Source organism: Camelina sativa, chromosome 16 (assembly GCF_000633955.1).
Source record: "Camelina sativa cultivar DH55 chromosome 16, Cs, whole genome shotgun sequence".
NCBI lineage: Eukaryota > Viridiplantae > Streptophyta > Magnoliopsida > Brassicales > Brassicaceae > Camelina > Camelina sativa.
The window spans coordinates 5,409,736-5,436,978 of NC_025700.1; the positions used below are offsets into that span (position 1 = coordinate 5,409,736).

Below are 27,243 nucleotides of genomic sequence, written 5' to 3' on the forward strand. Positions count from 1 at the left end.
AACGCTTAAAGTCAATTTCATCACAGCTCATGCACCAGCCGGGAATCGAACCCGGGTCTGTACCGTGGCAGGGTACTATTCTACCACTAGACCACTGGTGCTTGTTGTTTCTTTCTCCTCTCATTATTAAATTATACCTTTTCGTCTAACAACATTCACAAAATTCCCCACAAGTCACAACCACAGGATTGAAAAGAGAGAGAGAGAGAGAGAGCAAGACGTCGGAGGAAATGGCAATTCCAATGACGAGAATGATGGTTCCTCACGCACGACCATCGCTTCGTCTCCCACACACCAACCTTCCAAACGCCACTCGTGTTAACTTCCTCTGTCTCTGTGCTCCATCAGAACTCCAAATACTTCGGTCTGGCTCTTTCTTTCCCTTGGCTAAGTTTGCTGAAGTTAATTGACTTTGCTCGAAACTGAGAACTCATTTGTCCAAATATGTTTGCTTTTCCTTTAGGCCCGAACTCTCTTTATCTGTCGGAACTCACGCCATCCCACATCCAGATAAGGTACATCAACTCTCTGTTTTCTTCTTCAATGGATTTGCTTAGAGGATATTTATGCAATTAAAAATCGACCTTTTAGTGTCTAAATAGGTAGCGAAAGGTGGTGAAGATGCGTTCTTTGTGAGTAGTTATAGAGGAGGAGTCATGGCTGTTGCTGATGGTGTCTCCGGGTAAAGCTTTTAGCTTTGTACTTATCCTAAACTTCGAGTTGAGTTTGTTACAGGGTTTATCTTATTTTTGTTAAAGTTTGTATCTTTTTGTCTCAGTTGGGCTGAACAAGATGTTGATCCTTCCTTGTTCTCTAAAGAACTTATGGCTAATGCTTCTCGTCTAGTTGATGATGAAGATGTAAGATTTGAAATCTCACTGCAAGTATATTAGTTTAGTTATCTTTTGATTTTCTTGAATTGGAACAGGTCAGATATGATCCTGGTTTTCTCATTGACAAAGCTCATACCGCAACTACCTCCAGAGGTTCTGCCACAATGTGAGCTTTTGAATGATTTTGTCCTAATTGTTATTCAAAATTTGGTTTTGTCTCTTTTTGGATAGCTTGATGTCGCGGTTATTGATGAAGCAGTATTCTAGCTATGCTTGAGGAGGTGGGAATTCTCAAAATAGGCAATGTCGGAGACTGTGGACTTAAACTTCTTCGTGAAGGTTTATGCTCCTTCTCTTATTCTTCTGTGTTGCTTAAATTCTATTATGTTCAGCCTTTAACAAAGAGATCGTCTTCTTTTCATTCTCATTTTCAGGTCAGATTATTTTTGCCACTACTCCACAAGAGCATTATTTTGACTGTCCTTTCCAACTTAGCTCTGAGGGATCTGCTCAAACTTATCTAGATGCATCGGTAAATAAATCGTTACCACTCTTCATGATTTGTGCTATGCATTGTACTCCTGTAACATGCTTTGGCAATTCAAGCAGTTTAGCATAGTGGAAGTACAGAAGGGAGATGTGATCGTGATGGGTTCAGATGGGCTTTTTGATAATGTGTTTGATCATGAAATCGTTTCTATTGTGACAAAGCATGAAGATGTTGCAGAATCATGTATGTATATATATGTATATACCATCTCTCTTGATATTTAATCTGAAGTTTAGAAGTTACATGGTTTGTTTTGTTCAACTATTAACAGCGAGGTTATTAGCTGAAGTGGCGAGTAGCCATTCAAGAGATACAGAGTTTGAATCTCCATATGCATTAGAAGCAAGAGCCAAGGTGAGATTTTAACTTGAGCGAATGAATTTCACCGGTTCACGGAAAGTACACATATCTAAACTTCATGTATATACGTTTTGTCATAATAGGGGTTTGATGTTCCTCTCTGGAAGAAGGCACTAGGAAAGAAGCTTACAGGTAAATAAACAACAATGTTGATTCATGATATGCAGGAGGGAAGCTTGATGATGTCCGAGTTGATCTCTGGTTCTGAAAATTGCAGGAGGGAAGCTTGATGATGTCACTGTGATCGTTGCCAAAGTTGTTAACTCATGAGTCACTCTGTTCATGATAAAGTTCATGTGAATTTCTCTTTATTCTTTTTGTACAAGTCCTTGTAGAAACTTGTCCCTTTCTCTCAATAAGAATGTGTTTTCAAATTTATAGAAGAAGAAATTATAATTCATCCTTGTGAATACTCTTTAAGCTCATCTATCTCTTTATAGTATTTTCTCATAAAAAACAAATAAAAATACAAAACTGCTCTGTCAATGCAAATCTGAAAAAGAAGGCCTTGGGTTGTAACTCTAATCTGACAACATTATTGCGTAAAAACGAATCATTATACAAACAAAGATCTCTATAAGAGCTAGTGTTAACACTAACCAACCAGTAGCTCTATGAAGAATTAATCACCTAAATCAGGCAAGCAAATAAGCCTAACACATGTTTGTGTCCCTTTTCAAGCTACGTTTGATTCACCATTGAGATCTCCAAAGAAGGATTTGACTGTTTCATAAGTGGACCAGCAGATAGCAGCTGCTGGAGCATGGAATAGCATTCTTGGTAGCCATCCTCTGGCTACTCCTCTATAACCGTCTTTCTTCACAATTGTTCGGAACACATCGCTTATTGAACTGGTCTTGAAACGATCACAACCACACACACCCTGAAAACATAACCAGAGACATATTTTTAAAAATATCCAAGAAAGTGTATTGCCAAAGATTCTAAGCTTAAAGCTGACAATTGATTGATCGTGTCTTTATCATTCAAGTCAAAACTGATATCACACAATTAGGAACATATCCCCTAAATTAAGTAAATTTTATGCCACAAAAGCTATGCCACAAATTCTACACCTTAAGTCGCCAGTTTCAAACCAGAATTAGTTAAAGCTATGCCACGAAAGTTCAAAGCGTGCCACTTTCACACCGAGGACACTTAGAGCTCAACACGACTAGATAGTTTTCCTATCTCATAAACTTAGACAAATTTCAAACCAGAAAGATATAAACTACACAATAACCACAGCCAAATAGAATGTTATAACACTATGTGATTGTCAAGCATTAAGTAGACAAAAGCATAAACCGCGAAAAATCAAAACAAGTTAATCTAAAGAACCTAATCCTAGTCGCAATTGTTGAGTTACATGATCACAAAGTAACTATGTGTAATGCAATCAAGCATCTAGTATACACCTATGTGTTTATCAATAATCACATTGGCTATATTATCAGATAACGTAAAGTCAATGGCTTTAGAAATTTCAACTCACCTGACACTGCAATTGCGTCTTAACAACATCAAGCGGAGTAGTTACAACAGCCGCTAACCCACCAGCAGCAGCTCCAGCAGTAGCATAAACCAACCAACCTTCCTCATCCTCTTCTCCACCAGCGTGTTCAGGCAACATCTCCCTTAATCCCTTCTTAACCGCCTCATAAGTAGTGAAGTGAACGGCAGTAAACGGAGCATTCATCAACACAGTAGTTCTATACGAAGCATAAAAAGCACCAAACCCTTCCTCACGCATAACCCTACTAATACAATCCCAAACTCCTTTATAAGTCCCATTCCCAATCTGTAACCTCTGCTTAACCATATCCATTGGAGTAAACACAGCATCACTCGATATAGTAGCGAAAATACCCGAGATCGCGTGTGCAGCAGAGTTATTAGGGTTCCCACCGGATAAAAACTTCTTGGAGACTTCATAGAATGAGAAATAAACAGCGTGAGCTGGTCCAGCACCAAGCCCCATTGCCCAAATACCTCTGTACAAAGCAGATGGACCATCGGTTTTGATAATTGAACGGAAAGCTTGACGTAAACCTACTGGTTTGATGGGACATGAACGGAGAGCTTGCATATGGGTTTTGACTGTATCTACTGGAAACATAGTCATGTGTTCAACAGAGCCAGCGATTGAACCGGCGACCATGAGCTGCCAGAATCGAAGAGTTGTGTTTTGAGCTGGAACGACGATTGCTGGATGAAAATCCGGTGGTTGTGGGATTGGACGGAGATCGGATTCTGGGAATTTGGATGCAGTTGTGGCTTCCGTCGCCATTGTTTTTAGGATTGAAAGGTTTGAGCTTTAGGGAGGGTAGAAGATGAATCTGAAGAAGGGGGAAGGAGAGGTTGTTAAAATTAGGGTTCCGAGAAGGTTGGAGAAATACCAAATCTGGAGATTTCTCCGACCAGAGAGAGGAGCGGCGGTTAAACTAAAGACATATAGGACAAGGAGGAACACCTCTGTCTTGTCTTGCGGGCTTTTAAAAACACACCCGTTCGCCAAGTAATAAATATTCTTTTGTCTTAAAACTTCCTTTTTAGCCTGTTTCGTGTTTACCATTATCGGATCCTAATACAAAATATTATGGATATGAATATTCGAACCAAAATAATATCCTAAAAGAAAAAGGAAAAAATTAAATTTGAATTTCACTAAAAGAGAGAGGAAAAAAAAAAAGCTGAAGTTAAAACTAATTTAACCGTCTATAGTCAATAACTCAAATATGTTGTGGACACAAAAAAAATGTTTGTCCTTCAAAAATAAAAGAGTTTTTAGGTTCTTTATTTTTCTATCAGATGTATTGATTTCTAAATTCTTTAGAATATATATTAAAAATGAGATGATAATTGGAAAAACAATTGAAAGAAAGAGTAATAATGACTAAAGACTTCAACGTTCAGACTAGATAAATTTAGTATAAATACGATCCTGAAGAAATTCTTTTCATTAGAATAGACTTAATAGAGCGTTTACGAATCAAAATAAGGGTAGAACGGTTGTGCCATTGCTTGTTGTTGTAATGAAGGTGCGTGTGAATAGATTATAGATCATTCACATTTCAGATCTCTTGTGAGTCGAGAAAATGCTTAAGGATAGTTGACATGTTGGTTGGTGTAATAGAGATAGTGCTCAGGACTCTGCCTTGAGAAAAAAAAAAGAAAAAACAAAGCCAACAGCTTTATGCTTTTTTATTTTATTTTACGTAAAACAAACAAACACTGATATAAAGACGAAACGAAATTGCATAAAACGAATGAATTAAAATTACAACAAATAAGAGTTCTCTACAAACAATCTTAAATTGGAATCTTTAACAAACTTAGACCCTAATCGTTAACAACAGAACTCAAACGATCTTGGTAATATCTTTAATGAAAGCGTCGATGTCATCATGAGAAGAACCACTTTCTGCAACCGCGCCTCGACATATCTCACTGAGATCACAAATCCTTCTTCTCATTTCTATTCCTTCTTCACTCTCTCCATCCATAAACCTTATTACCAATCCTTTGATCTCATCACTCACTATCAACAGCTCTGTCTTCTTCTTCCTCTCGATCCTCATTCCGACCCTCCACTCGTCAACAATTAACTTAGCGTTCAGAAACTGATCCCAAGAAACAGGAAACGCAAGCATTGGTACACCCGAATATATCCCTTCCAATGTCGAGTTAAACCCGCAATGCGTCCAAAACCCGCCTACCGCCACATGACACAACACACGCAGCTGATCGCACCAGCTCACCACAACACCCGAGCTACCTTTAAGAGCCTCCTTAAGCTTCAACTCACCCCCACGAGCTACCCAAATAAACCGGACTCCACTCTCTCTCACACCTACCACTATCTCCTCCATCTGAGCTTCAGAGACCGATAGAAAACTCCCCTGAGATATATAAAGCACAGAGCTTTCTGGTTGCTCGTCAAGCCATTGAATGTAATCGGGTTCGTTGCCATCATTTCCAACGGATATATCCTCAAAGGGTATTAACGGACCAGTGGCGTAAACAGGGAAATCAAACTTGGAAGTGAAAAAGTCGATGGCTTTTGGTTCGAGCTCATAAGCAGAAGGGAAGAGAAGGTACTTAGCTTTGGATAGCTCACCGAAAGACTTTTTGAATGCATTGAAGATCTCATGACAATAGCCGTGAGAGATCTGCAAATCACGGATTCGCGTCGGAGACAAACCCGGGATGTAATCAACGATCTCGTCAAGTTTTGATTCTACAAACAATTAAAGATTCAAGAATCAAGAATTTATGTCTAAAAGGATTGAACTTTACGATTTCTATCTAACAGAAATGTGAACTTTTCTATCTGAAACAGAGTATATCAGAAACAGAGTATATCAGAAACAGAGTATACCTGAAACAAAAATGTGAACTTTGCTGTCTGAAACAGAGTATATATACCTGATGGTTCTATTGGGAAATGGCCGTGGCTTGCGAGAAGATCGGAGTGAATGAAGAGAGAGAGAATCGTGGCGGACGTGGTCCAGAAAGAAGCCACCGGAATGTTCCTTTTTGTGCCGACACGCAATGCCCAAATGATGTAAGTGTCTGCGATGATTGCGTTAGGAGGTGGAGAGCTGAGACGGTCAAGTAGCCGCTCGAAGGGCTCTTCTAATCTGGTGAGGACGGCGTTGACGAAGCTGATGAAGTCGTTGGCCCGGACGAGTTCGGAAGGGATGAGATTTGGGAGAGCGGCGAAGTGGATCCGGTTAGGTTTCGGGTCGGATCCAATGAACCCGAGCCATTCTTCTGTGACGACGACTGTGACGATGAGGTTCGGGTCTCGCCGGACGAGGCGTTTGCAGAGGTTTAACATTGGGTTGATGTGGCCTCTTCCTGGCCAAGGCATTGCCACCACGTGGCGGAGTCCGAGTGGCTGAGGTTTGATTATATCCATAGGAATATGTGAAATGAGTGATTCTGGTTACTGTAACTGAGTCTGAGAAGATGCATAGGATATATATGTTTGAATAAAACCAGCTTTTATAACATCTGTTGTCTTATTGCTTTTTCAATTAGTTTGTAGCTAATATCAAATATTTTCTTTTCAACGTTTTCAGAAACTTGAAGTGACTGGTGTACTCTTTTGAAGAAACAAAATACGGTGGTCTATTTTTCACCAATCAAGGTGAAAAAACCAAAAATGTGTCACCTCTATGATGTGACTGTGTCTAGATATTTTTCCTACGTTTTTAGATGTTTTCATTTACCATTTACTTTTGTTGATAATTGTTGATTAACATAATAATAATATAATATAGTTGGAAAACTTGATATCCATGTTTATTAAATTGGTTGATTAAGAAAATAACAATAGTACAAATATTTTGTTGGGTTATAGTGTTAGTGAAATTTTCTGGAAGTTTAAAGTGTTACTTCTAACATTTTGAAAGTTTAAAATGTGATTTTGTCAATAAATAACAGATCTAATAGAAGGATTCTAAAGGCATATCTATCGGTTATATAGCTATTGGGTGTTTAAAAAAAATTAATAATAATATTTTTAATTTAGTTTAATTATTTAACGAAAGATTCTCAAAAATAGCACAAAATTAAGTTTTTATTCCAAACTTAGCATAACATATCTAAAATTCCAAAAATAGCACCAAATAATCTTTTAAAATTAAATCCTAAATTCAAAATACTAAACCTTACCCTTCAAAACTATACCCTAAATGTGAAATTGAGAACCCAAACCTAAAACATAAAATTCTATAAATTAGTTTTAAATATTTTAATGTGTTAAATAGTGTTATTTTTGGAAAATTATGGAATGTGTGCTATAATTGTCCATAAAACTTGTTTTAATGCTATTTTAGAGTATTTCTCTTATTTAAGTATGTTTTAGTTTGTCCAACCAATCAAGTGAGGACAACTGTAGATGCTGTGTCTTAATTGTTCTAGGGAGAGACACTTTCTATTCATCTCTCTACCTTTTTCTTATTTTTTAAAAATTTTTATTCTTCTAATCCCACTACAAAGAAAAGCTTGAATTAAATCACTTAAACTGAATCATAAAACTAAGTGATACTATTTTAACTATTTATTTATAACTGATACAAAAATTAAAATGTAACATCAGTTGCAATAACCGATGTTGTTATTAATTTGTGTGGCATCAATTGATCAAAACTGATGCAAAACTAAATTAATTTGTATCACTTTTACATATTGATACAAATATATAAATTTACATCACTTAAATAATTGATTTATTTATTAATTTATATTAACATCACTTAAAAAATGATATATGATTTACATCATTAAAAAGCGATGCTGATTAAATTTACTAATTACATCCACAAAAGAAAAAAAAAAATTTACGGTTCTTAAAAAACTGGTAGTTTAATTAGCATCACTTTTTAATGACTTTACATAACCTTTTTTATAATTACCAAACCGAAAAAAAAAATCTCTTTTCTTTTCAAAATTTTTAATGAGCGTCGTTTTTTTCCCCCTTTTTTATCTCCCCAATTCAATATTTTGTTGGTAACAGAATATCTATTTTCCTCGTGATTAAGTGAATCAAAATACAAATCTCCCTAAAATCTCAACTTCTCTAAATATCTCTAAAAGTCGACGCTTTCTTTGCACGATCTAACAGTTTTTTCATTCCTTTTTCTACAAATCTCTCTAGAATCCTGACTTCTCTAAATAACTTCTTTTCTCCTTTTCATTTTCTTTTTTCTTTTATCAATATATATACCTTATTAACTTTGCAGTGATTTACCCTTTTTATATGCCATCCAAGCCCACCGAAACCCCCAAACAATGGAACATAAAACCATGCCACCATTCCTAGAGCGCCAACCGTTCATGTCTATGTTTGTGTAACCGATGAAGAAGTCGGAGTCGCTAGTTCTTGGTCTCGCCTCTAATTAAGAAGATCGTAGAGGATATCGCAAAAATGTTAACGGTGTACAATCCTGATGCTAAGGTTAAAGTGGTTCCATTTACTGCAGCTTTTGATATCAAGACGTTGAAGGATAATGAGAGTGACAATGAGAAGGATAAAACATAAAGCAGAATGTAAATATTTTTTGATGATATCAATTAATATTTTTAGGATCATGAGACCTAAAAGGAGCTGAGCGGGGGTGATGGAGAGATTAACTGACACATCCTTGCACTGTTGCATGAGTACTGACACATCCTTGCACTGTTTCATGAGTACTGACCCTCAAAAGACTCTGAAATTAACTGACACATCCTTGCACTGTTGCATGAGTACTGTACTATCATTTTTGACTTGTATACCTCTATAACTCGTGCATGCAACAAACAACAAATTTTGGCTTTAGATTTGGGTTTTCAGTTTACTAAACAGTTGATATATATTATTTTTTGTTTTTTTCTCCAAAAACTACTACCCAAAATTAAGGGTTCGAATAGTAACCGCAGATTTAGTAGTGCGGGACAAAAAATTTGTTAGTGCAATACGGTTCAACTGCGGTATGTGCGGAACAAATATATTTACGGGACAAGTACGGTTATTCCACAATAAGCGGTACAAAATAATGTTTGATTAGTGAAATATAATTTGCGGTACGGATTTAATATTATTTTATTAATAACTAGTATAATTCTATATTTTTATTTTTGTGTAGAATAAATAAATATCTATATACATATACAAACCTTAAATACCTACAAAATAGCTAAATACATATTATAGATAAAATATAAGCAAATATATTATAAATTTAAATAAATTATTGTTAATTTAAATTGATTATTATTGTTAATGAAATAATATTTTCATCTATTATATATGAACCAAAATTTATTTTTGATTAATAATGTATAAAAACCAAAATTTAATTTTAATTAATGATGTAAAATTTATGTATAGTATTTACAATAATACTATTTACTTGCTCATTACCAACATTCATTTTTTTATTGAAATTTAAACCACATATTGCAAAACTTAATTTTTTTTTATAATCATTTATATAAATCATAATAATTTCAAATCTACTTTTTAACATATGTATTCTTTGTGTTAACATAAATCAAATGTTATATAATAGTGTTTAAAAAATGTTGCATGTTAGTGAGAGAGTGAAAAGTACAATGTTAGTAAGAGAGTGAGAAATACATACACTAGAGAGGACAGAAAAAAATGTGTTTTTCTTTTATTTTTGCTTTTCTATATTTGTATAAGATATATATTATTTAAATACTGAAAAGGAAGTAAGATACTATATTATTTTCTGTGCTTTCCAAAACCGCTGGGTAAACACAATGGAATTTTGTAAGAGCGGTCCATCATATAATTCGCTGGACAAAACCGCAAAGCTGTTTTGTTTTTTCTTTCTTTTTCAAAAACGCTAATATGCTTTTAAAAACTTGATTGGGGAACATAGTGCATTATTGTAACATCCGCATCCGCGAACCAAGATCCTGGTTTAGGGGATTGCATCGGTCGATGCACATAATGCATCGGTCGATGCAGGTTCAGTTTTCTGTGGTTTGATTTAAGTTAAACGCTGCGTTTTGGGTTAGAAAAACCTTTAAACTCGAGTTTTGTCTCATTAGGCGTGTTGAGCCGTTCTTGAGAGAAACGAAAGAGAGAGAGAAGAGTTCTTGGTGTTATTGAGTGTTCTTGGTGATTTCTTGGAGTTGGGAGCTGTTTCTGTAGAGATCTGTAGCTGGGATCGTGGTAGGAGCTTCCTAGGAACGTTTTCGTCTTGTGTTTGGGTTGGATTTCTTTTGTGGCAAAGGTAAGTGCATGACCATGGCTTATCTAAGCTGGAGATTACCCTGATCTGTTTGTTTCTGTGTTGTTAGGCTTGTTTGAATGTTGTTTGAGGCGTTAGGAAGCTTTCTTGTGGTTTGGAATCGATTCTTGTGGTTGCAGAAACAAAGATCCGGCGAGAAGCTTCGGGGAAAACGATGCTCGGCATGTGCATCGGTCGATGTACTATGTGTGTCGGTCGATGCTAGTGCGAAGACGGTGCGAATTGACCTAGGAGCATTGGTCGATGCCATGTGGAGGTGTCGGTCGATGCGATTAGGGTTTCCGCGTGATGTCGAGCATGCGTCGATCGATGCAAGTGGAAGCATCGGTCGATGCAAGTGAACCTTGTGTCGATCGATGCATACCTTGTGTCGGTCGATGCTGGTCCCTGATGGTGTCGGTCGATGCAAGCTTTGTGTCGGTCGATGCAGAGCCTGGTTTGTTTGTTGACTGTTGTTTGATGGTTAGTGTATCTCTATTGCTTGTGTGTATAGCCCAGTAGATGGGAGGATTGCCTTACTGAGTGTTTATAAAATACTCATGCATTGCAATTTGTGTTTGTGGTGTAGGTAAAGGCAAAGTGTGATCGTGGAATCAAGGCAATGAAGAGGAGGATGTTCTAGTGGTTTGCTTGGTTGTCTGGCTTCTGTTAGTTTGCTAGAGTTGAGTCCTAGAATGTTGTTTGGGATTGTTGGTTCTCTGGTTTATGCTGTTTGGATCATTAGTTTATGATTTGGAATCAATGTTGGTTGTTGGTTATTATTTATTGGATTATTTATTGGATATTGGTATCTGTTATTTCCGCTGTTGGTTGTGTTTGAGGTTAGGTGGCTAGTGGGTATGAGACCACTAGCTGTAGTGTATTTATTCTTATTTATTAATTAAAAAAAAAATAGGCCAGGTCGTTTCATTTTGGTATCAGAGCCCTTACGGTTCTAGGTTTGGGTTTACTAGGTTTCTGTTGTGATGTTTGGGGTTGCATGTCTTGATTGATTATGTGAGTTAGTCACTTGTGTGTGGCATGAAGTCCTAGAACATCCTCTTCGAGCCTACAGTGTGATTCCATGGTGAGTTTATGTTTTTGTGGTTTTTTTTATTATGTTAAGATTGCTTGTTAGCCTCTGTTCTTGGGATTGCAGTGGTAATTTGTCCTATGGGAAGGTTGTTAAAGGGTGGAGACTAGGGTTTGAGGAACGTCCATTGGAGCGGCTAACAATGAGACTAGTGGGCTAGCAGTGAGGCTAGTGGGGTCCGCGGGACGGGTTGTCATATAAAAATGAGACACAACCCGAAGGCCTTCACATAAACATTCACAGATCGATTACAATACGGTATTAATCGTTATCAACTGTTCGCGTTGTAAGATCCGTTTTAAACTATATGTAGAAAACGAATCTTTACTTTGGGTTAAGACGGTAGGACCGCGAAAATCCAAATATGAGATAACGATTATAACACCTATGTAAAACGATAAAAGAAAGGAGTAGAAGTAGATTCTCAGAGACGAGACCGAATCACAACACTTGATTTCGGACTCAAACGAACGTTGGCTCAGCGATACACTCTTGATAACACTTACGTTTCTTAGTGAGAGAAAGAGGAGTGAGAGAGAGTTGGACTTTTGCTGTTTCAGAATTTTGTTTCTTCGCCAGTGTCTCATAATGAACGAGAGAGCTCTGTATTTATATGGAGAGAACAAGGAGATGCTCTCCACAAAATCTGGGCTCGTGGACTGAGATCTCGGGGAGTTGAGGTGAGCTGAAGACGAGCCCAAGTATCACACGTTGGCGAGATCTGCGGAGGTGGTGAGCTGTAGACGTATGGCGGCGGTGGGGACTTGTAGTTTACCTTTGGGGAAGGAATGTAGTATGGCGGAGGGGGTGAACTGTAGATGTATGGCGGCGGTGGGGAAGGGGAGTAGTATGGCGGAGGTGGTGAGCCGTAGACGTATGACGGAGGTGGGGATTTGTAGTAAAATTTTGGGGAAGGAGAGTAGTATGGCGGAGGTGGTGAGCTGTAGACGTATGACGGGGGTGGGGATTTATAGTCAAACTTTGGGGTAGGAGAATAGTATGACGGAAGTGGTGAGCTGTATGGCGGTGATAAAGATTTATAGTCAACGTTTTCAGAAACTTGAAGTGACAGATATACTTCTCACGATTTGTTGCGGCTATATATAATACTAGTATTTATCCCGTCCTACGTACGGGTCAAACACACACTTAAGATATTATTAAGAATTATACCTTTTGATGATTTTGTTCTGCATATTGTTTATTTGTTTTCCAAAGATAATTTCTGTTCGTAAACTAAATGGATTGGTTTTATATAAGAAATGTTTTGAAAAAAATGATTTTGATACACCTAATGTAAATACACTAAATTGGTTGTGCAACAAAACTTGTGACATGAAGGAGAGTAAATCGAGTGCTTTTCATCCATCACACATTCATAACGTGATGTTTCAAACATTAAATATGTGCAGTAGATTGAAACTGTCTTGGAATGAAATTGAATAGTAAATTAAATAAAACATACTTTAGTTGATGGATTACATCATTAACATAAACACAAAGCAGACGTCCCTTGTAATACATCTTTTCTGGTGGACTTAAGCCTTAAGGTGTTGTCTTCACCCACTATCATTTGTGCTTGTTGAAGTCCAGAGTAGTACATTTCTTTCTCGCGGACTTCAGTAGTGTGGTTTCATCCTTATAAGTATTTGTGGTGGTGTCTTCAAGTGCCTTAAACTGTACTCAAAACCGAGATTTAAAAGTCTTATCTTCCCAAATTTAAACTTAACATCTGAAGTATCCAAAAGAGTGTATAACATAAAGAAAAAGAAAAAAAGCGTGAAACACAAGATTTGAATAACACTTGTGAAAGGAAGGAACAAAAAGAAAGCAATAGAGATTAGAAATATTTTTTGGATACCATAGATATATGATTGAAGAACTATGCTGGTTTCTGTCAATTTTTGTTCTACCGCTGGTAAAAAAAGACTACCTACAACCAGTAGACAGCAAGATTGTAGTTTTAGAACGGAGAAGCAAAAGGAAGTAAAAATTGTTCATGTAAATTTTTTTAGTGAAAGAAAATGTAAGAGATACAAATAGCACATATGAGATAATTCGAAGAGAGTACGTAGATGTGTGTTATAACTTATAACATGGCCTCAACTGTACCTATTTGGTAGCATAGGAAGAGAATAGTGGTTGCCTAGTTGGTGCTGCCGCTGGGAGAGAAAAAATGAATTCGAGTACATGCAAGTGAATTAGCGACCGCAAACGAAAGAGAAGAGATAAAGTAATAAACAATTTATAATCAAAGCTTTTTATAGTGAGAAGAAGATAGATTACACACGGAAAATAGATTTGTTACTAACGCTTTCAATGGTTGTACGGTATGGTGTAAACCGGATAATGCATACCAATATTTTGGTATGCAAAACATTAGAGTGTGGTATGGAGCAAATTAGTATGGAGTTTATATTAGTATAAAGTTTTTGAGGAGCAGAATGAAAAATGCAGACCAATAGTGAATTTACAATGGTATGGAGTTGTACGCTCAAATGCATACTAGTATGGAGATTTTTAGTATGCAACAATGCATACTGGTATGCAATGATGAATGGTAAATTAAATGCAGACTAGTCCAATTTTAGTCTGCTCTGGAGCATACTGTACAACCATTCAAAACCTAAGAGTTTATCTGAATCAGAAAAAAATATGTGGTTTTTGTAGTTTCTGCAAAAATTATAGAATTGTGTTGAATAAATACGGAATTTATAGTATAAAGGATATCATATTAAGTTTATCATTTATGCAAACCAAAGTCCAATTAGGTTTAACTGTTTAAGAAACCGTTGACCTTTTTAGGTTGGATTTTAGTAAACCCAACTTCAAATTGGATTATTAGATTAAATAACATTATTCTAATCCCACCTCAACAACATATGTATCTCTAAAATCTCGACATCATGAAATATTAATAACAATTATATTTGTTTATTTAAAAAAATAAAATTAATTTAGTGTTATTTATAAACTAATAATTAATAGAAATAAATAGGGGTAAAACTAGAATTTATTTTTTTGTTAAGAAATCGTAAATAAGAAAATGATAACATTTAATTCTTAAAGTATTAAATTACACATTTTTTTAATTGGGGTATTATTCTTTCAACAAAAAATGACCATGTATTAAATATCCAAAAAAAATAGATGAGGTATTTTTTGGCTTTTGCCTTTTAATTAGATTAAAGTACAACTGATTTGAGGATACTCTCAACAAAATGTGAAGGACAAAGATATATTTATTATCAATCGTCCTCCATTTACCACCAATCAAGGAGTAACTTAACACATGACAAACTAACAAAAACGTGTGTGTGAATTGTGAAGGTGTCTAGAGATTAATTGAAAAGAAATTCTTCTTACCCTTTTCGACCTTTTTATTTGCCATTTTTTTTGTTAAAATGGTTGATTAACAATTCAACATATTAACATAATAACAAAAAAAAAAAACAATATAATCTAGTTGGAAAAGTAGACGAAAATAATTTAGTTGAAAAAAAAAATGTTTGCATATTTCGCGAATAGTAAGAAACATGCCTTTATTAGTATATGGACTGGTAGTCTGGTATAAGTTTCAATTTAATAAATAAAAATAACTAAAGAAATTACATATATACAAACAAATAATTAATGGTTTTAACAAACTAACACATCCATAACCTAGCCCAAATATTTTTAATCCATTAGATAGTAAAATGAATGTTTTAGAAATTTTAACACTAATTCGAACAATTAACATACAAAAAGTGCATTTAGAAAGAACCAATTTTTATTAATAAAATAAAAGGTTTAACAAGAGATAGTTGAACATAGGAACAAAATAAGAAGACTCAAAGAAAACAAAAAATCATGTAAAAAGAATTACTTCAATAATGTTTCTTGTTAATGAAAAATTTCAAAATCAATAGTAGGGTGTCTTGTAGGCGTATGGGGGTGGAGGAGATTTATATGTCACTTTTGGAGACGGAGAGTAGTACGGTGGAGGTGGTGAGCTATAGACGTATGGCGGCGGTGGGGATTTATAGTCAACCTTTGGAGAAGGAGTATAATATGGCGGAGGTGGTGAGTTGTAGACGTATGGTGGTGGTGGAGATTTGTAGTCAACCTTTGGGGAAGGAGAGTAGTATGGCGGAGGTGGTGAGCTGTAGACGTATGGCGGGGGTGGGGATTTATAGTCAACCTTTGGGGTAGGAGAGTAGTATGACGGAGGTGGTGAGCTGTAGACGTATGGCGGCGGTGGGGATTTGTAGTCAACCTTTGGGGTAGGAGAGTAGTATGGCGGAGGTGGTGAGCTGTAGACATATGGCGGCGGTGGGGACTTGTAGTTTACCTTTGGGGAAGGAATGTAGTATGGTGGAGGGGGTGAGCTGTAGATGTATGGCGGCGGTGGGGATTTGTAGTATACCTTAGGAGAAGGAGAGTAGTATGGTGGAGGGGGTGAGCTGTAGACGTATGGCGGGGGTGGGGATTTGTAGTCAACCTTTGGGGAAGGAGAGTAGTATGGTGGAGGTGGTGAGCTGTAGACGTATGGCGGCGGTGGGGATTTGTAGTCTACCTTAGGTGAAGGAGAGTAGTATGGTGGAGGGGGTGAGCTGTAGATGTATGGCGGCGGTGATGATTTGTAGTCTACCTTAGGAGAAGGAGAGTAGTACGGTGGAGGGGGTGAGCTATAGACGTATGGCGGCGGTGGGGATTTATAGTCAACCTTTGGAGAAGGAGTGTAGTATGGCGGAGGTGTTGAGCTGTAGACGTATGGCGGTGGTAGGGATTTGTAGTCAACCTTTGGGGAAGGGGAGTAGTATGGCGGAGGTGGTGAGCTGTAGACGTATGGCGGAGGTGGGGATTTGTAGTAAACTTTTGGGGAAGGAGAGTAGTATGGCGGAGGTGGTGAGCTGTAGATGTATGGCGGGGGTGGGGATTTGTAGTCAACCTTTGGGGTAGGAGAGTAATATGGCGGAGGTGGTGAGCTGTAGACGTATGGCGGGGGGGGGGATTTGTAGTCAACCTTTAGGGTAGGAGAGTAGTATGGCGGAGGTGGTGAGATGTAGACGTATGGCGGCGGTGGGGATTTGTAGTCAACCTTTGGGGTAGGAGAGTAGTATGGCGGAGGTGGTGAGCTGTAAACGTATGGTGGCGGTGGGGACTTGTAGTTTACCTTTGGGGAAGGAGAGTAGTATGGCGGAGGGGGTGAGCTGTAGATGTACGGCGGCGGTGGGGATTTGTAGTATATCTTAGGAGAAGGATAGTAGTATGGCNAGTATGGCGGAGGTGGTGAGCTGTAGACGTATGGCGGGGGTGGGGATTTATAGTCAACCTTTGGGGTAGGAGAGTAGTATGACGGAGGTGGTGAGCTGTAGACGTATGGCGGCGGTGGGGATTTGTAGTCAACCTTTGGGGAAGGAGAGTAGTATGGTGGAGGGGGTGAGCTGTAGATGTATGGCGGCGGTGAGGATTTGTAGTCTACCTTAGGAGAAGGAGAGTAGTACGGTGGAGGGGGTGAACTATAGACGTATGGCGGCGGTGGGGATTTATAGTCAACCTTTGGAGAAGGAGTGTAGTATGGCGGAGGTGGTGAGCTGTAGACGTATGGCGGTGGTGGGGACTTGTAGTCAACCTTTGGGGAAGGAGTGTAGTATGGCGGAGGTGGTGAGCTATAGACGTATGGCGGGGGTGGGGATTTGTAGTCTACCTTTGGGGAAGGAGAGTAGTATTGCGGAGGTGGTGAGCTGTAGACGTATGACGGGGGTGCAGATTTGTAGTCAACCTTTGGGGAAGGAGAGTAGTATGGTGGAGGTGGTGAGCTGTAGACGTATGATGGAGGTGGCGATTTGTCAGTGATCTTAGGAGAAGGAGAATAGTAAGATGGTGGTGGGGAGCTGGAAACATAAGGTTTTGGATGTGGCGTGTACTTAGGACCTTGTCTTCTATATTTTGGTGACGGTGGTGGTGATGCTGAGTAGTATGGGGAATACTTTTTAGGTGGATAAGGTGATTTGTGTTCATGGGTTGGAGAATTGTATTGTGGTGTTTGGGGGGATGAGTAAGGGTATGATGTCACTGTAGCCGCAATGGCACTTAGGACCACAACATAGACCATGCAATGCCCTAAACCCATAGTTCTTGAGGATCTCTTCACACCCATTACTGCTCTTTTTGTGTTTGTTTTGGTTATGATGTATACTTGAAAATGAACACCTTTATATAGTTTTTTTTCGTGTCTAAATGTTATATTATCTTCTCAACTTGGGTTCGTGTGTGGCACTTTCAAATACATTAGAGGACGTGCTAAGTTGTTTGTTTGGAAAGTAGTCAGATTCTCTTATTGCAACCTTCATTCTTTTTTAATATGTTCTCATATTCTTTGCTTGAATTGTATCGACCCAATTAATTAGCAGAACAAAACATTCCAGTCAATTGATGATTCTTTTAGCTATGATAAATCTTTGGTTCATTGTACTAATGTGACAAACGAAAAGTTTATTTATGTTTCTTACAAAGATATATTTATGTATCATATGTGTTTAATTTTATTATTTAACACAACGGATGAATTAGTTTATAAGATTCTCCTGATGCTAGAAAATATAAAGTTAAGTGGTCATGGGAACATCGCCGTAGGAAAAATATTGTTGATTTTTATTTGACAATATTTTGACTAGTTCGTCCCACGCTTATTGTGTTCAATGTATAGTTTTGGTTGCGCTTATTAAAACTTTATTAGCACCAAATGTCTAACATTATTCCTTATACAACCAATATGGCCTTATATATGATTCTTCATTGTGTGTTTAGTCTACGCTATCTTTTAAATAATCAAAGGTTAAGATTCTAAGTTCGGATCGATTATTACATCCATGGAATCTAGGGTTTGATAAACAAAAACAAATCTGATAGATAAAAATTAAAATCATCAAAATTGACGAAGAATAGTGGTTTGTGATAATGTCGATCGTGTGAGCAACATTTGGTTTACGAATTACGATCATGTTCTTTCTTCATGGACGACTACGTTCACCCAATATAATATAATTAGTAAAACGAAAAAAAATGATAAGTAAAATTGTTCTTTCTAGTCATTTTATCTCGTAACAATTTATTTGGCGCAGCGTTTAGACAAATAATTTATAAGTTTGTATCTCAAAAGTACCAATTTCAAAGGGATGCTCTTTCTCTTGCGTTGTCATCAAAGTTATATCGCACAGTACAATGGCAAAGGCTTTGTTCATTCTTTGCAGTGAATCACGAGACAACAAGTATGAGAAATTATCGTCAATATTGCACTTTGTCATGTCATACCTACAAATAATCAACAAAACTTGACCATTCTGCTGTTGTATCTCTTTATTACTCGAAGTCTCGAAACTTCAATAAGACATAACAAGATTTGTAACTACTTCAATTTATAACTATAAATTGTAAAAACAATGTGCCGAACAACAAAAGCTCACTGAGCCTTAATTTGTATTGGTAATATCCCTAACGAAAGCGTCGATTTTAGAAACAGACGAACCGCTTTCCGCAACAGCTCCTCGACTGATGTCACTGAGGTCACAAGCCCTTCTTCTCATCTCCTTCCCTTCTTCACTCTCTCTATCCATAAACCTCTTCACTACTTCCTTGATCTCCTCTCTCCCTATCAACAACTTCTCCTCCTTCCTCTCGATCCTCATTCCGACTCTCCAGTCCTCAACGATCATCTTTGCGTTCAGAAGCTGATCCCAAAACAACGGAAATGCCAGCATCGGTGTACCCGAATATATCCCTTCCAATGTTGAGTTAAACCCGCAATGCGTCCAAAACCCACCTACAGCTTTGTGACACAGCACACGCAGCTGATCGCACCAGCTCACCACTACCCCTGAGCTACCTTCAAAAGCCACCTTAAACTTCGACTCGCCCCCACGAGCCACCCAAAGGAACCGAACTCCACTCTCTCTCACTCCTTTCACTATCTCATCCATCTGAGCTTCAGAGACCGAAAGAAAACTCCCTTGAGATATATAAATCACAGAACCTTCCGGTTGCTCATCAAGCCACCGGATATATTCGGGATCACTACCCTCATTCCCAACGAATAGTTCTTCAAATGGTATTGAAGGACCGGTAGCATAAACCGGGATATCTAGCTTGGAGGTGAAAGCCTCAATGGCTTTAGGTTCAAGTTCACAAGCAGTAGTGAAGAGAAGACACTTAGCTCCCGGGAGCTCATCAAAACACAACTTAGCTTTCTTGAAGAGTAGGTGGCTGTAACCCTCAAATATCGGAGGCAAATCCCGTAGTTTTGTTTGAGATAAACCGGGGACATAATCAACAGTTTCATCTCCTTTAAATTATAGAACAAAACAAGATTCAAGAAGAAACCATATAAGTCTATAAAATGGAACTTTTAAAGCTAGATAGCTAATTCAGTGATGTTTACCTGATGGTTCGGTCAGAGCATGGCCGTGACTTACGAGTAGATCAGCGTGAAGAAAGAACGAGAGAATCGTGGCCGACATGGTCCAGAGAGAAACCACCGGAATATTCCGTTTCGTACCGACACGTACTGCCCATATAACGTAAGTGTCGGCGATGATTGCACTAGGAGGCGGCGAGTTGAGTCGGTCAAGAAGCTTCTCGAACGGCTCCTCCAATCTTGTGTAGACGGCATCAATGAAGCCGATGAAGTCTTTGGCCCGGACGAGCTCGGAGGGGATGAGATTCGGGAGAGTGGCGAAGTGGATCCGGTCGGGTTTCTGGTCGGATCCGATGAACCCGAGCCATTCTTCAGTGATGACGAAAGTAACGTGGAGGTCAGGGTATCGACGGACGAGGCGTTTGCAGAGGTTCATCATTGGGTTGATGTGGCCTCGACCAGGATAAGGCATGGCGACCACGTGGCGGAATTGGTTTGGTGATGATTCAGTTGGATCCATCGGGTGCGAAGTGTATGACTCTGGTTCGTGTGAGTGAAGAGAGTATATATCTACGGTGGGACGAGTCATGTAACATAATAATAAAAAAAGGTGGTCAAATCTTTTGGTCCTTGGTGTGCCGTATACGGCGTGTGATCCTTTAAAGGTAAAAGCGATTACAAAATTCGATTTTTCTATCATTCGTCTCCTATAAAGGCAGACAAATTTTGTTTTGTGTGGAGGGTAAGATTTGGCTACCGAACGCCGATTCGGTATTAGTATAGTTTAGTGACTGTCTGGTCGGAGTGGTATATAACTGGTCGGACCGAGTTTTCCAAAAAAAAAAAAACAATAGTTAAAGACAAAATGAAAACACTATAATTGCTTTGATTTTAATTCTTCACTATAATCGTTTGTTTTGGGATATTATGGCGTCACTTTTACAATATTTAAATATCTAAACTAATGATTGTATCATTTTTTGTAAACTTTTATGTATAGATAAACAAAGCCAGTTTTTTTTTGTGTGTCGATAGAGCACACGGGATTTTTACTCGATCATGAAGAAGTGGAGTTGGACTCTAAAAGCATTTTCATCGTAAAGATCTGGATCTAATCTGGATCTAAACTGTTCAACCACTAAACTAATTTTATTCTTATTTATATTTATCTACTGTTTCAAGACCATCTCACTTATATAACCAATAAGGATGGTGTAATGCTTAATGATAGCTTCAAGGTGAATAAAAATATAAACAGATTCTGTTTTTTTAGAAAAAAACCAGTAAACTAGAAAATACAAACTCTAACTAGTTAAACTTAAATTTGTAAACCCAAGATTTATCACTTTTAAGATTTCAATTCAGCCCGGACTATGAAAAAGAGATTGTTCTCGGTCAAACTGATCGAACCTACCGGTTTGATCCGTTTTTTAAAACCTTGGTTTAACGAAGAAAAGTGTCAGACACTCAGACCCCAAAAAGAAATTGGATTCGTCCTTGTTTTAGTCCGGGTAGGCGGGTATAATAAACTCATCATGTCCAAACAATGGAGATGGTCCACTTGTCCAAACATTGTTTAAAAAGTGAAAGTCACCAATTACCAAATCCGAAGCCATAATTGTTAAACNTACAATGTTTGTCTTTTTATTATTTTTTTTGTAAACTGTTGTTTTATCGTTTTTGGAATACAAAAACTTTCTCTAGGGGTTTCTTTTACTTTTCATTTTTGTAAATTGGTTGGTTATAGGTACACTGAAGGTTTTGGTTTTTTTTTTTTTTTTTTTTTTTTTCTTTTTTGTCAAAAGGTCGACGACACTCAGATATAATTTCTTCAATGGTGTTGTGGTATGTCCTCCATAAGTACTCGTCCCGGACATGTTGTATCTGCATTCATGCATGTTTTTTTTTTTTTTTTTTTTTTTTTTTTTTTTTTTTTTTTTTTTTAAAAAAAAATGCATGTTCAAATGATAAGATGAATTCAATTAAATTTAGTATTTACTAAATAAGAAAGAGTTTACAGTCTTTTTTTTTTTTTTTTTAAATTTCGTCAGGCGATTTGTATTAAATTTTACATTAATACAAATCTTATTAAATACAAATTTGTATTAAATCTTACTAAATTAAATTTCGTCAGGCGATTTGTATTAGCTGATAATATATGTTTGCCAGCGATTTGTATTTTTTTATGGTCTAGGTAGGTACTTACCACATTCTGTCCAGAAGGCTTTTTACATTAAGAGTTTAGGTTCTCTAATATAATCACAAACTTAAGTTAATTATTAATTAACATGCTTGTTTCATGTAAACAATTTAATAATCGCTTATGTGAAAATATAATTTTGTTTCTTTACTTATAACTTCAGAGCCAGAATTCGTTAGCACACCAACGGGAAAGTTCGTTGAGGTGTGCATAAATTAAGTAAAGGCAACAATTTGGATTTCTTTGTAAAATCTTAACATTTTCTGCCACTGTAATCATATAATTTTGTCTAATCACCCTCTCAGCTTCTTGTTAAAATTAGCCTATGTTTGCCAAATAAGAAAATCAGTTCACACATGGCCAAGAAAATAAATTTGCGCACGTGCATGGAGCACATGCACGTCTACGTGTAATTAATTAGATGTATACATGCGTCTAACTTAATAATTTCTACTATACTATACAAATTAAGAGAGGGCTTTTCAACAAACTAACTAAAAAGTTGTTACGCGTAAAGTTAAAGATAGAGTATTATCTCAATAATTATATCATATACATTATATGATTATGACAGTTATAAGTTCTCTGGCTTGGTACGATCGTCAAAAACAAGTTAAAGGTATTTGAAAATATTAAATAATTGCAATTTGAAGAACATGATCGATTATTTTTAGTCATTAGATTCTTTCCCATGTCGACAGCGACGACAGGCAGTATTTTGATAATTTTGTTTCGACTACTGATCACATGAACACTAGCAATAGATAACATAATCAAATTCAACACCACCACCTCCTCTTTTTCTAATTTAATTTTGATAATTTAATTTTGGCGACTTTATGTTCTAACGTGTAGCTTATGATTAATCAAATCAAGTCGGTCGAATAAATCTATTGAGAGTCAAATCGTAAAGGTTGAATCATGTAGATTTCCCTTTTTGAATAAAATGTAGATTGCAACTTGAGCTTTTTATTATTACTTCGATTTCAACTTCAGTTTATCGCAAGTAGAAACAAAATCAACATTTTTAGTATATAGTAAAGTTAATTCTCGAAAAAGTATAGTGTTGTTTTTGCATGTGTAGGACTTTAATTAACATAAGTTTAATAAAGATATTTAATATCTGAGACTTTAGTCTATTCTTAAACTAATCCATAAAAACCATATTGTAAATTCCTCTTAATTTGAACGCGACAAAGTTTTGAGTCGGTTTGCTTGAGAAAAAAGTGTAGTTGGTACTTGGTAGAGCAATTTCTTGGAGACTTAAAATAAAATAAAATTTGGATTGGAATTAGATCTAATTTTCACTGTTCAAACGATGGGGAAAAGAAAAATTTGGAAGTGAGACACCAAATTAAGAGAAGAAAAAAAAAGGAAAAAAAAAAAAACAGATCTCTAATCCTAAAGCTTCTCTAACTACATCTCATCACCATCACATGCATGCATTTAACCTTTTGACTTATACTACTTTCCTTACACGAAACCTGTTCCCATATTCTCTTTTTCAACATAGCCAAGAAGTAAACTTGTCGAAACTTCACTGAGTTTTTAAACCAAAGAAAATAAATAAACTAAGTCCAAAGAGATTCTTGCTTAAGAGGGTCTTGCATTTGCATTTGCATCTGCATTTGCATTATGCTGCTTGGAGATGCAAAGTTAGAGTTGAACTGCCCAGAAGACATGGCATAACCTAAGTTGTTATTGTTGTTGTTGTTGTTGTTGTTGCTGCAGTTATTGATGTTGTTGTTGTTGTTGTTGTTGTTGTTGTTGTTTTGTAGCAAGAGAGCCTTGTGGTCTTGGTCTAGTTCAAGAACTTGATGATGAGACTGTAAGGTTGGCTCATTTTGCATCTGAATGCAAAGAATCTCGGCTTGAGCTACTGCTAGTTGCATCTGAAGCTGCGAGACTTGGTTTTGTAAGTAGGAGATTGCTCCTACGCATCCGTATACAGGATCTCTAACTCGTGCGTTTGCTTCGAAAACCAGACTATTCACCGCGTCAGCTCTTTGATGAACCGGTAGCTCCTGTAAAATTTATTTAAACCATGTAACCATTTTATATCTATATAACATTCTAGGTAGCATATATTAATTCATATATGTTTATATAGTTTTTTTCAAGCATAATTAATTAACCAACCAGTTCAGAATAATATCAAAGTTAATAAGGGTTGTTGGAGTAAAATATGTTTATATGTATCAAAGAAGTGTGGTATTTGACCAAACACACACTGAATGTATTGGAAGAGAAAGGGGACAACTAAAGAAGCATATGCAAAATGTTTAAAGCTTTCAACGAAACAAGATAACCGAAATTCATTTTCAAAAAAAAAAAAAACAAGATAACCGAAATAGAATATAGTTATGGGGAAATGGGAAAGAGATGAACCTGCAACATTTTGCTAACGTTACTTGCTCCGAAGACCTTATGAACAATGGCAAATTTGTGAGGATCGTCAGGAGGAAAATAAGGAGCAAAGATGCAATCTTTTGCACAGCGTCGTCGAAGAAGCTTACACGAAGCACATGGCGATGATCCCGGACCGGCCATATTCTACTATGATCAGGATCACACCAATAACAGGAGTTGGAATTCTTACAATTTACTAAAGTATGGAGTTCTCTTGTACTTTGAGAATAGCGAAGGAAGAAAGAAAAGCTTAGAGTTAAAGGGAGAGAGTGGTGAGAGGTGTGTATTTATAATAGGTTTTTGAAGGCTTTTCTTCTAGAGAGAGCGAGGTTGGTGTTCACATGTGTTCATTTAATTCTAACTTAATTTTTTTTTTTTTTAACGTCTTAACTTAAATGGTATATATATTTGTATTTAACTTGAATATGAAAACACTACCTATATATATCCCTATAGTTTTCATATTCTTCTTACGACAAGTTATATTGTATTTCCTTTTAGCCATAAAATTCCTCTAATATGTTCTGTAACTATCTTATATTATTGCTTTTCTCGTTACAATTACATTAACTTGTTATTTTTAATGTTAAACAATTTAAGGTTTTCAATATATATAATCCCTAATTCATCTAGTTCTATAATATTTATTTCTTTATTACTCCGATCCGTATGTTTCATAACAAGTGATGTTTAAATAAAAAGAATGTTTTGTTTCATTTTATATGATTTTTTTCATTCTTTATAACATTTTAAACATCACTTATTCTATTGTTTATAACATTTTGAATTCTGCAGTTTGTTTTTCTAATTGGTTAAATTTTTTAATGATAGTTAACAAGTAGTAATATTTCAAAATAGAGAAAATTGAAAATTAAATAAAGTTTTAATTTATGTGCCGAAACTTTAAACATCATATAAAATAAAAGTGAAAGAGTATATCTTACCTAATTTGGTGTCTAAAAACTCAAAAAGCTCAGTAATTAATTGATTATTAGTTCACTATATACCGTCGACAGTTTTATTTTCTTTTTTCTTTTTTTTTTTGGCAGCATACCGTCGAGAAATTAATCACGAATTTTTTTGTACAGCGTCATAACAGTGTATAGATCCTTAATTCAGACTATATAAGATGGACGTGTACACATTAACGGCTCAGAAAAGACGTTGGCAATGACGTTTCTGACCTTAAGAATGAAGATTTTAACATGGTAAAACTAAACTATAAGAAAAAAAAAGATATGTAGAAGTGAGCACCGCAAAGGCGCGTGATAGGTTGGCGTCCGATGCATAATGAGAAGTTTCCCCACGTTGTCCTTTGACTCTTCTCTTCTTTCTTTAACACACACGACAGTCGTACCATTACTAACCTCTCTTATCTTTCTTTATTTATTTGTATTCTAGTCTCTCGATATCTTAATCTTCTCTCTTTTTTAAATTACAAAAGTCGAGGAGAGTGAGATGGGTGGTCTAAACATATTTATTAGATTGTGTAATTAGAAACTTTGGACAACACGAAAAAAAATAACGCAAATGATTTTACAAATTCAAAATGATCTTGTATGTTTACACAAGATCTCACTTGATGATCTTACAAACTCGAGAATCGCTTGCTTAAGGAAGTGAGAGAGAGCATAACAACAGAATTTGTTCCAACTTTCTAACAACTTGGTTCATGCTCAACTGTATATTGAACGATCTCCAAGGCTCCAAACCAGTTGGTTTCAAATCGTGGTTCTACTTGACTAAGATCACCATTGAACCAGCTCATTGTTGAGAGCTTGATTAAAACACCTTCTTCACAACATCTAATTGAGATATCTCAACCAACATCATCATGACAAATATTCTATACTTTATATTCGTCGTTGAAAAAAAGTCTTAGGATTTATAAGTTTAAGTTACTATTTGCACAATAAAAAATAATTCATAGAGACTACCAAGAAATCACCTCAAATATATATCTATTTTTCTTATTCACGCTTTAAGAATTTTTCCAATTGTTTTTTCGAATTTACAATACTAACAATAAAGCTAAATTAAAAACCACTAATACCATACATTATATAGGTTTTCTTTTAATTTTGTCACTAAATTATGCTGACTTGATATTATATTTAGGCCGGAAGTGAGAAGAACAACTAAAATATGTATAGGATATGCGTCAATCCACTAATTACCAGTTAACACTATTAAAAATCACAATTGGTCATATTACATGCTTTGAATACAAAAATTCAAATGGCGGCCTATATTTGACTTTTCCTAACACAAAAAGAAAAACGAAACAAAAATGTTGGTTAGGCAATTACTTAATAAAATAAAATAAAAATGAAAAGAAAAAGAAATAAACGTAGGAGAGAGAGAGAGAGTGGGTAATGTTAGGATAATACACTATGGAAGTGAGAATGACGTGAAACCCTAATTAGGACCGAGACTCCTTTAGAAATGGCCTCCAACGTGAATGTTTGTTGCCTTGAAAGACATTCACATCAAAACTTCAACCAATCTCTCCTTCACACACACTTCCTTATTAATTAATACATACTCTCACACTATTTTAATCTTTTGTAAAGTGATTATGAGAATAATAATGTTGGGAGCTAGGCCCGAGTTTTTATGGGAAGACATTGATTAATTAAGAACTTTG

At 36.3% G+C, this 27,243-nt stretch overlaps 6 protein-coding genes and 1 non-coding gene across 9 annotated transcripts; 1 reads left to right on the plus strand and 6 right to left on the minus strand.

Annotated features, from left to right (window-relative positions):
* On the minus strand, window positions 31–101 carry TRNAG-GCC. The gene has a single exon. It is a non-coding gene; the product is annotated as a tRNA-Gly (tRNA).
* On the plus strand, window positions 187–2,153 carry LOC104749871 (probable protein phosphatase 2C 26). 3 transcript variants are annotated; one of them, XM_019238476.1, is made up of 11 exons: window positions 187–364; window positions 464–515; window positions 603–682; window positions 779–860; window positions 929–999; window positions 1,093–1,172; window positions 1,268–1,365; window positions 1,443–1,566; window positions 1,655–1,737; window positions 1,827–1,875; window positions 1,911–1,952. In XM_019238476.1, the coding sequence occupies exons 1-11, from the start codon at window positions 231–233 to the stop codon at window positions 1,949–1,951; spliced, it is 894 nt and encodes a 297-aa protein (XP_019094021.1). In that variant the 5' UTR covers window positions 187–230; the 3' UTR covers window position 1,952. The 3 variants fall into 3 exon arrangements, with proteins under 3 accessions (XP_019094021.1, XP_010469884.1, XP_010469885.1); XM_010471582.2 differs by lacking the exon at window positions 1,911–1,952 and adding an exon at window positions 1,961–2,153 and having other exon boundaries at window positions 188–364; XM_010471583.2 differs by lacking the exon at window positions 1,911–1,952 and adding an exon at window positions 1,961–2,153 and having other exon boundaries at window positions 261–364; window positions 592–682.
* LOC104749870 (mitoferrin-like) lies at window positions 2,154–4,247 on the minus strand. Its single transcript, XM_010471581.2, has 2 exons — window positions 3,239–4,247; window positions 2,154–2,626 (listed from the first exon to the last, which is right to left on the minus strand). Exons 1-2 carry the CDS (start codon window positions 4,031–4,033, stop codon window positions 2,420–2,422), a joined length of 1,002 nt encoding a protein of 333 aa, XP_010469883.1. The 5' UTR covers window positions 4,034–4,247; the 3' UTR covers window positions 2,154–2,419.
* LOC104749873 (UDP-glycosyltransferase 87A1-like) lies at window positions 4,986–6,769 on the minus strand. The gene is made up of 2 exons (XM_010471585.2): window positions 6,172–6,769; window positions 4,986–5,983 (listed from the first exon to the last, which is right to left on the minus strand). Exons 1-2 carry the CDS (start codon window positions 6,665–6,667, stop codon window positions 5,106–5,108), a joined length of 1,374 nt encoding a protein of 457 aa, XP_010469887.1. The 5' UTR covers window positions 6,668–6,769; the 3' UTR covers window positions 4,986–5,105.
* Window positions 15,322–17,754, minus strand: LOC104749874 (extensin-2-like). Its single transcript, XM_010471586.2, has one exon. It carries the CDS (start codon window positions 17,732–17,734, stop codon window positions 15,494–15,496), a length of 2,241 nt encoding a protein of 746 aa, XP_010469888.1. The 5' UTR covers window positions 17,735–17,754; the 3' UTR covers window positions 15,322–15,493.
* LOC104749875 (UDP-glycosyltransferase 87A2-like) lies at window positions 18,896–20,596 on the minus strand. The gene is made up of 2 exons (XM_010471587.2): window positions 20,012–20,596; window positions 18,896–19,915 (listed from the first exon to the last, which is right to left on the minus strand). Exons 1-2 carry the CDS (start codon window positions 20,574–20,576, stop codon window positions 19,047–19,049), a joined length of 1,434 nt encoding a protein of 477 aa, XP_010469889.1. The 5' UTR covers window positions 20,577–20,596; the 3' UTR covers window positions 18,896–19,046.
* On the minus strand, window positions 23,459–24,837 carry LOC104749876 (LOB domain-containing protein 12-like). The gene is made up of 2 exons (XM_010471588.2): window positions 24,576–24,837; window positions 23,459–24,211 (listed from the first exon to the last, which is right to left on the minus strand). Exons 1-2 carry the CDS (start codon window positions 24,735–24,737, stop codon window positions 23,759–23,761), a joined length of 615 nt encoding a protein of 204 aa, XP_010469890.1. The 5' UTR covers window positions 24,738–24,837; the 3' UTR covers window positions 23,459–23,758.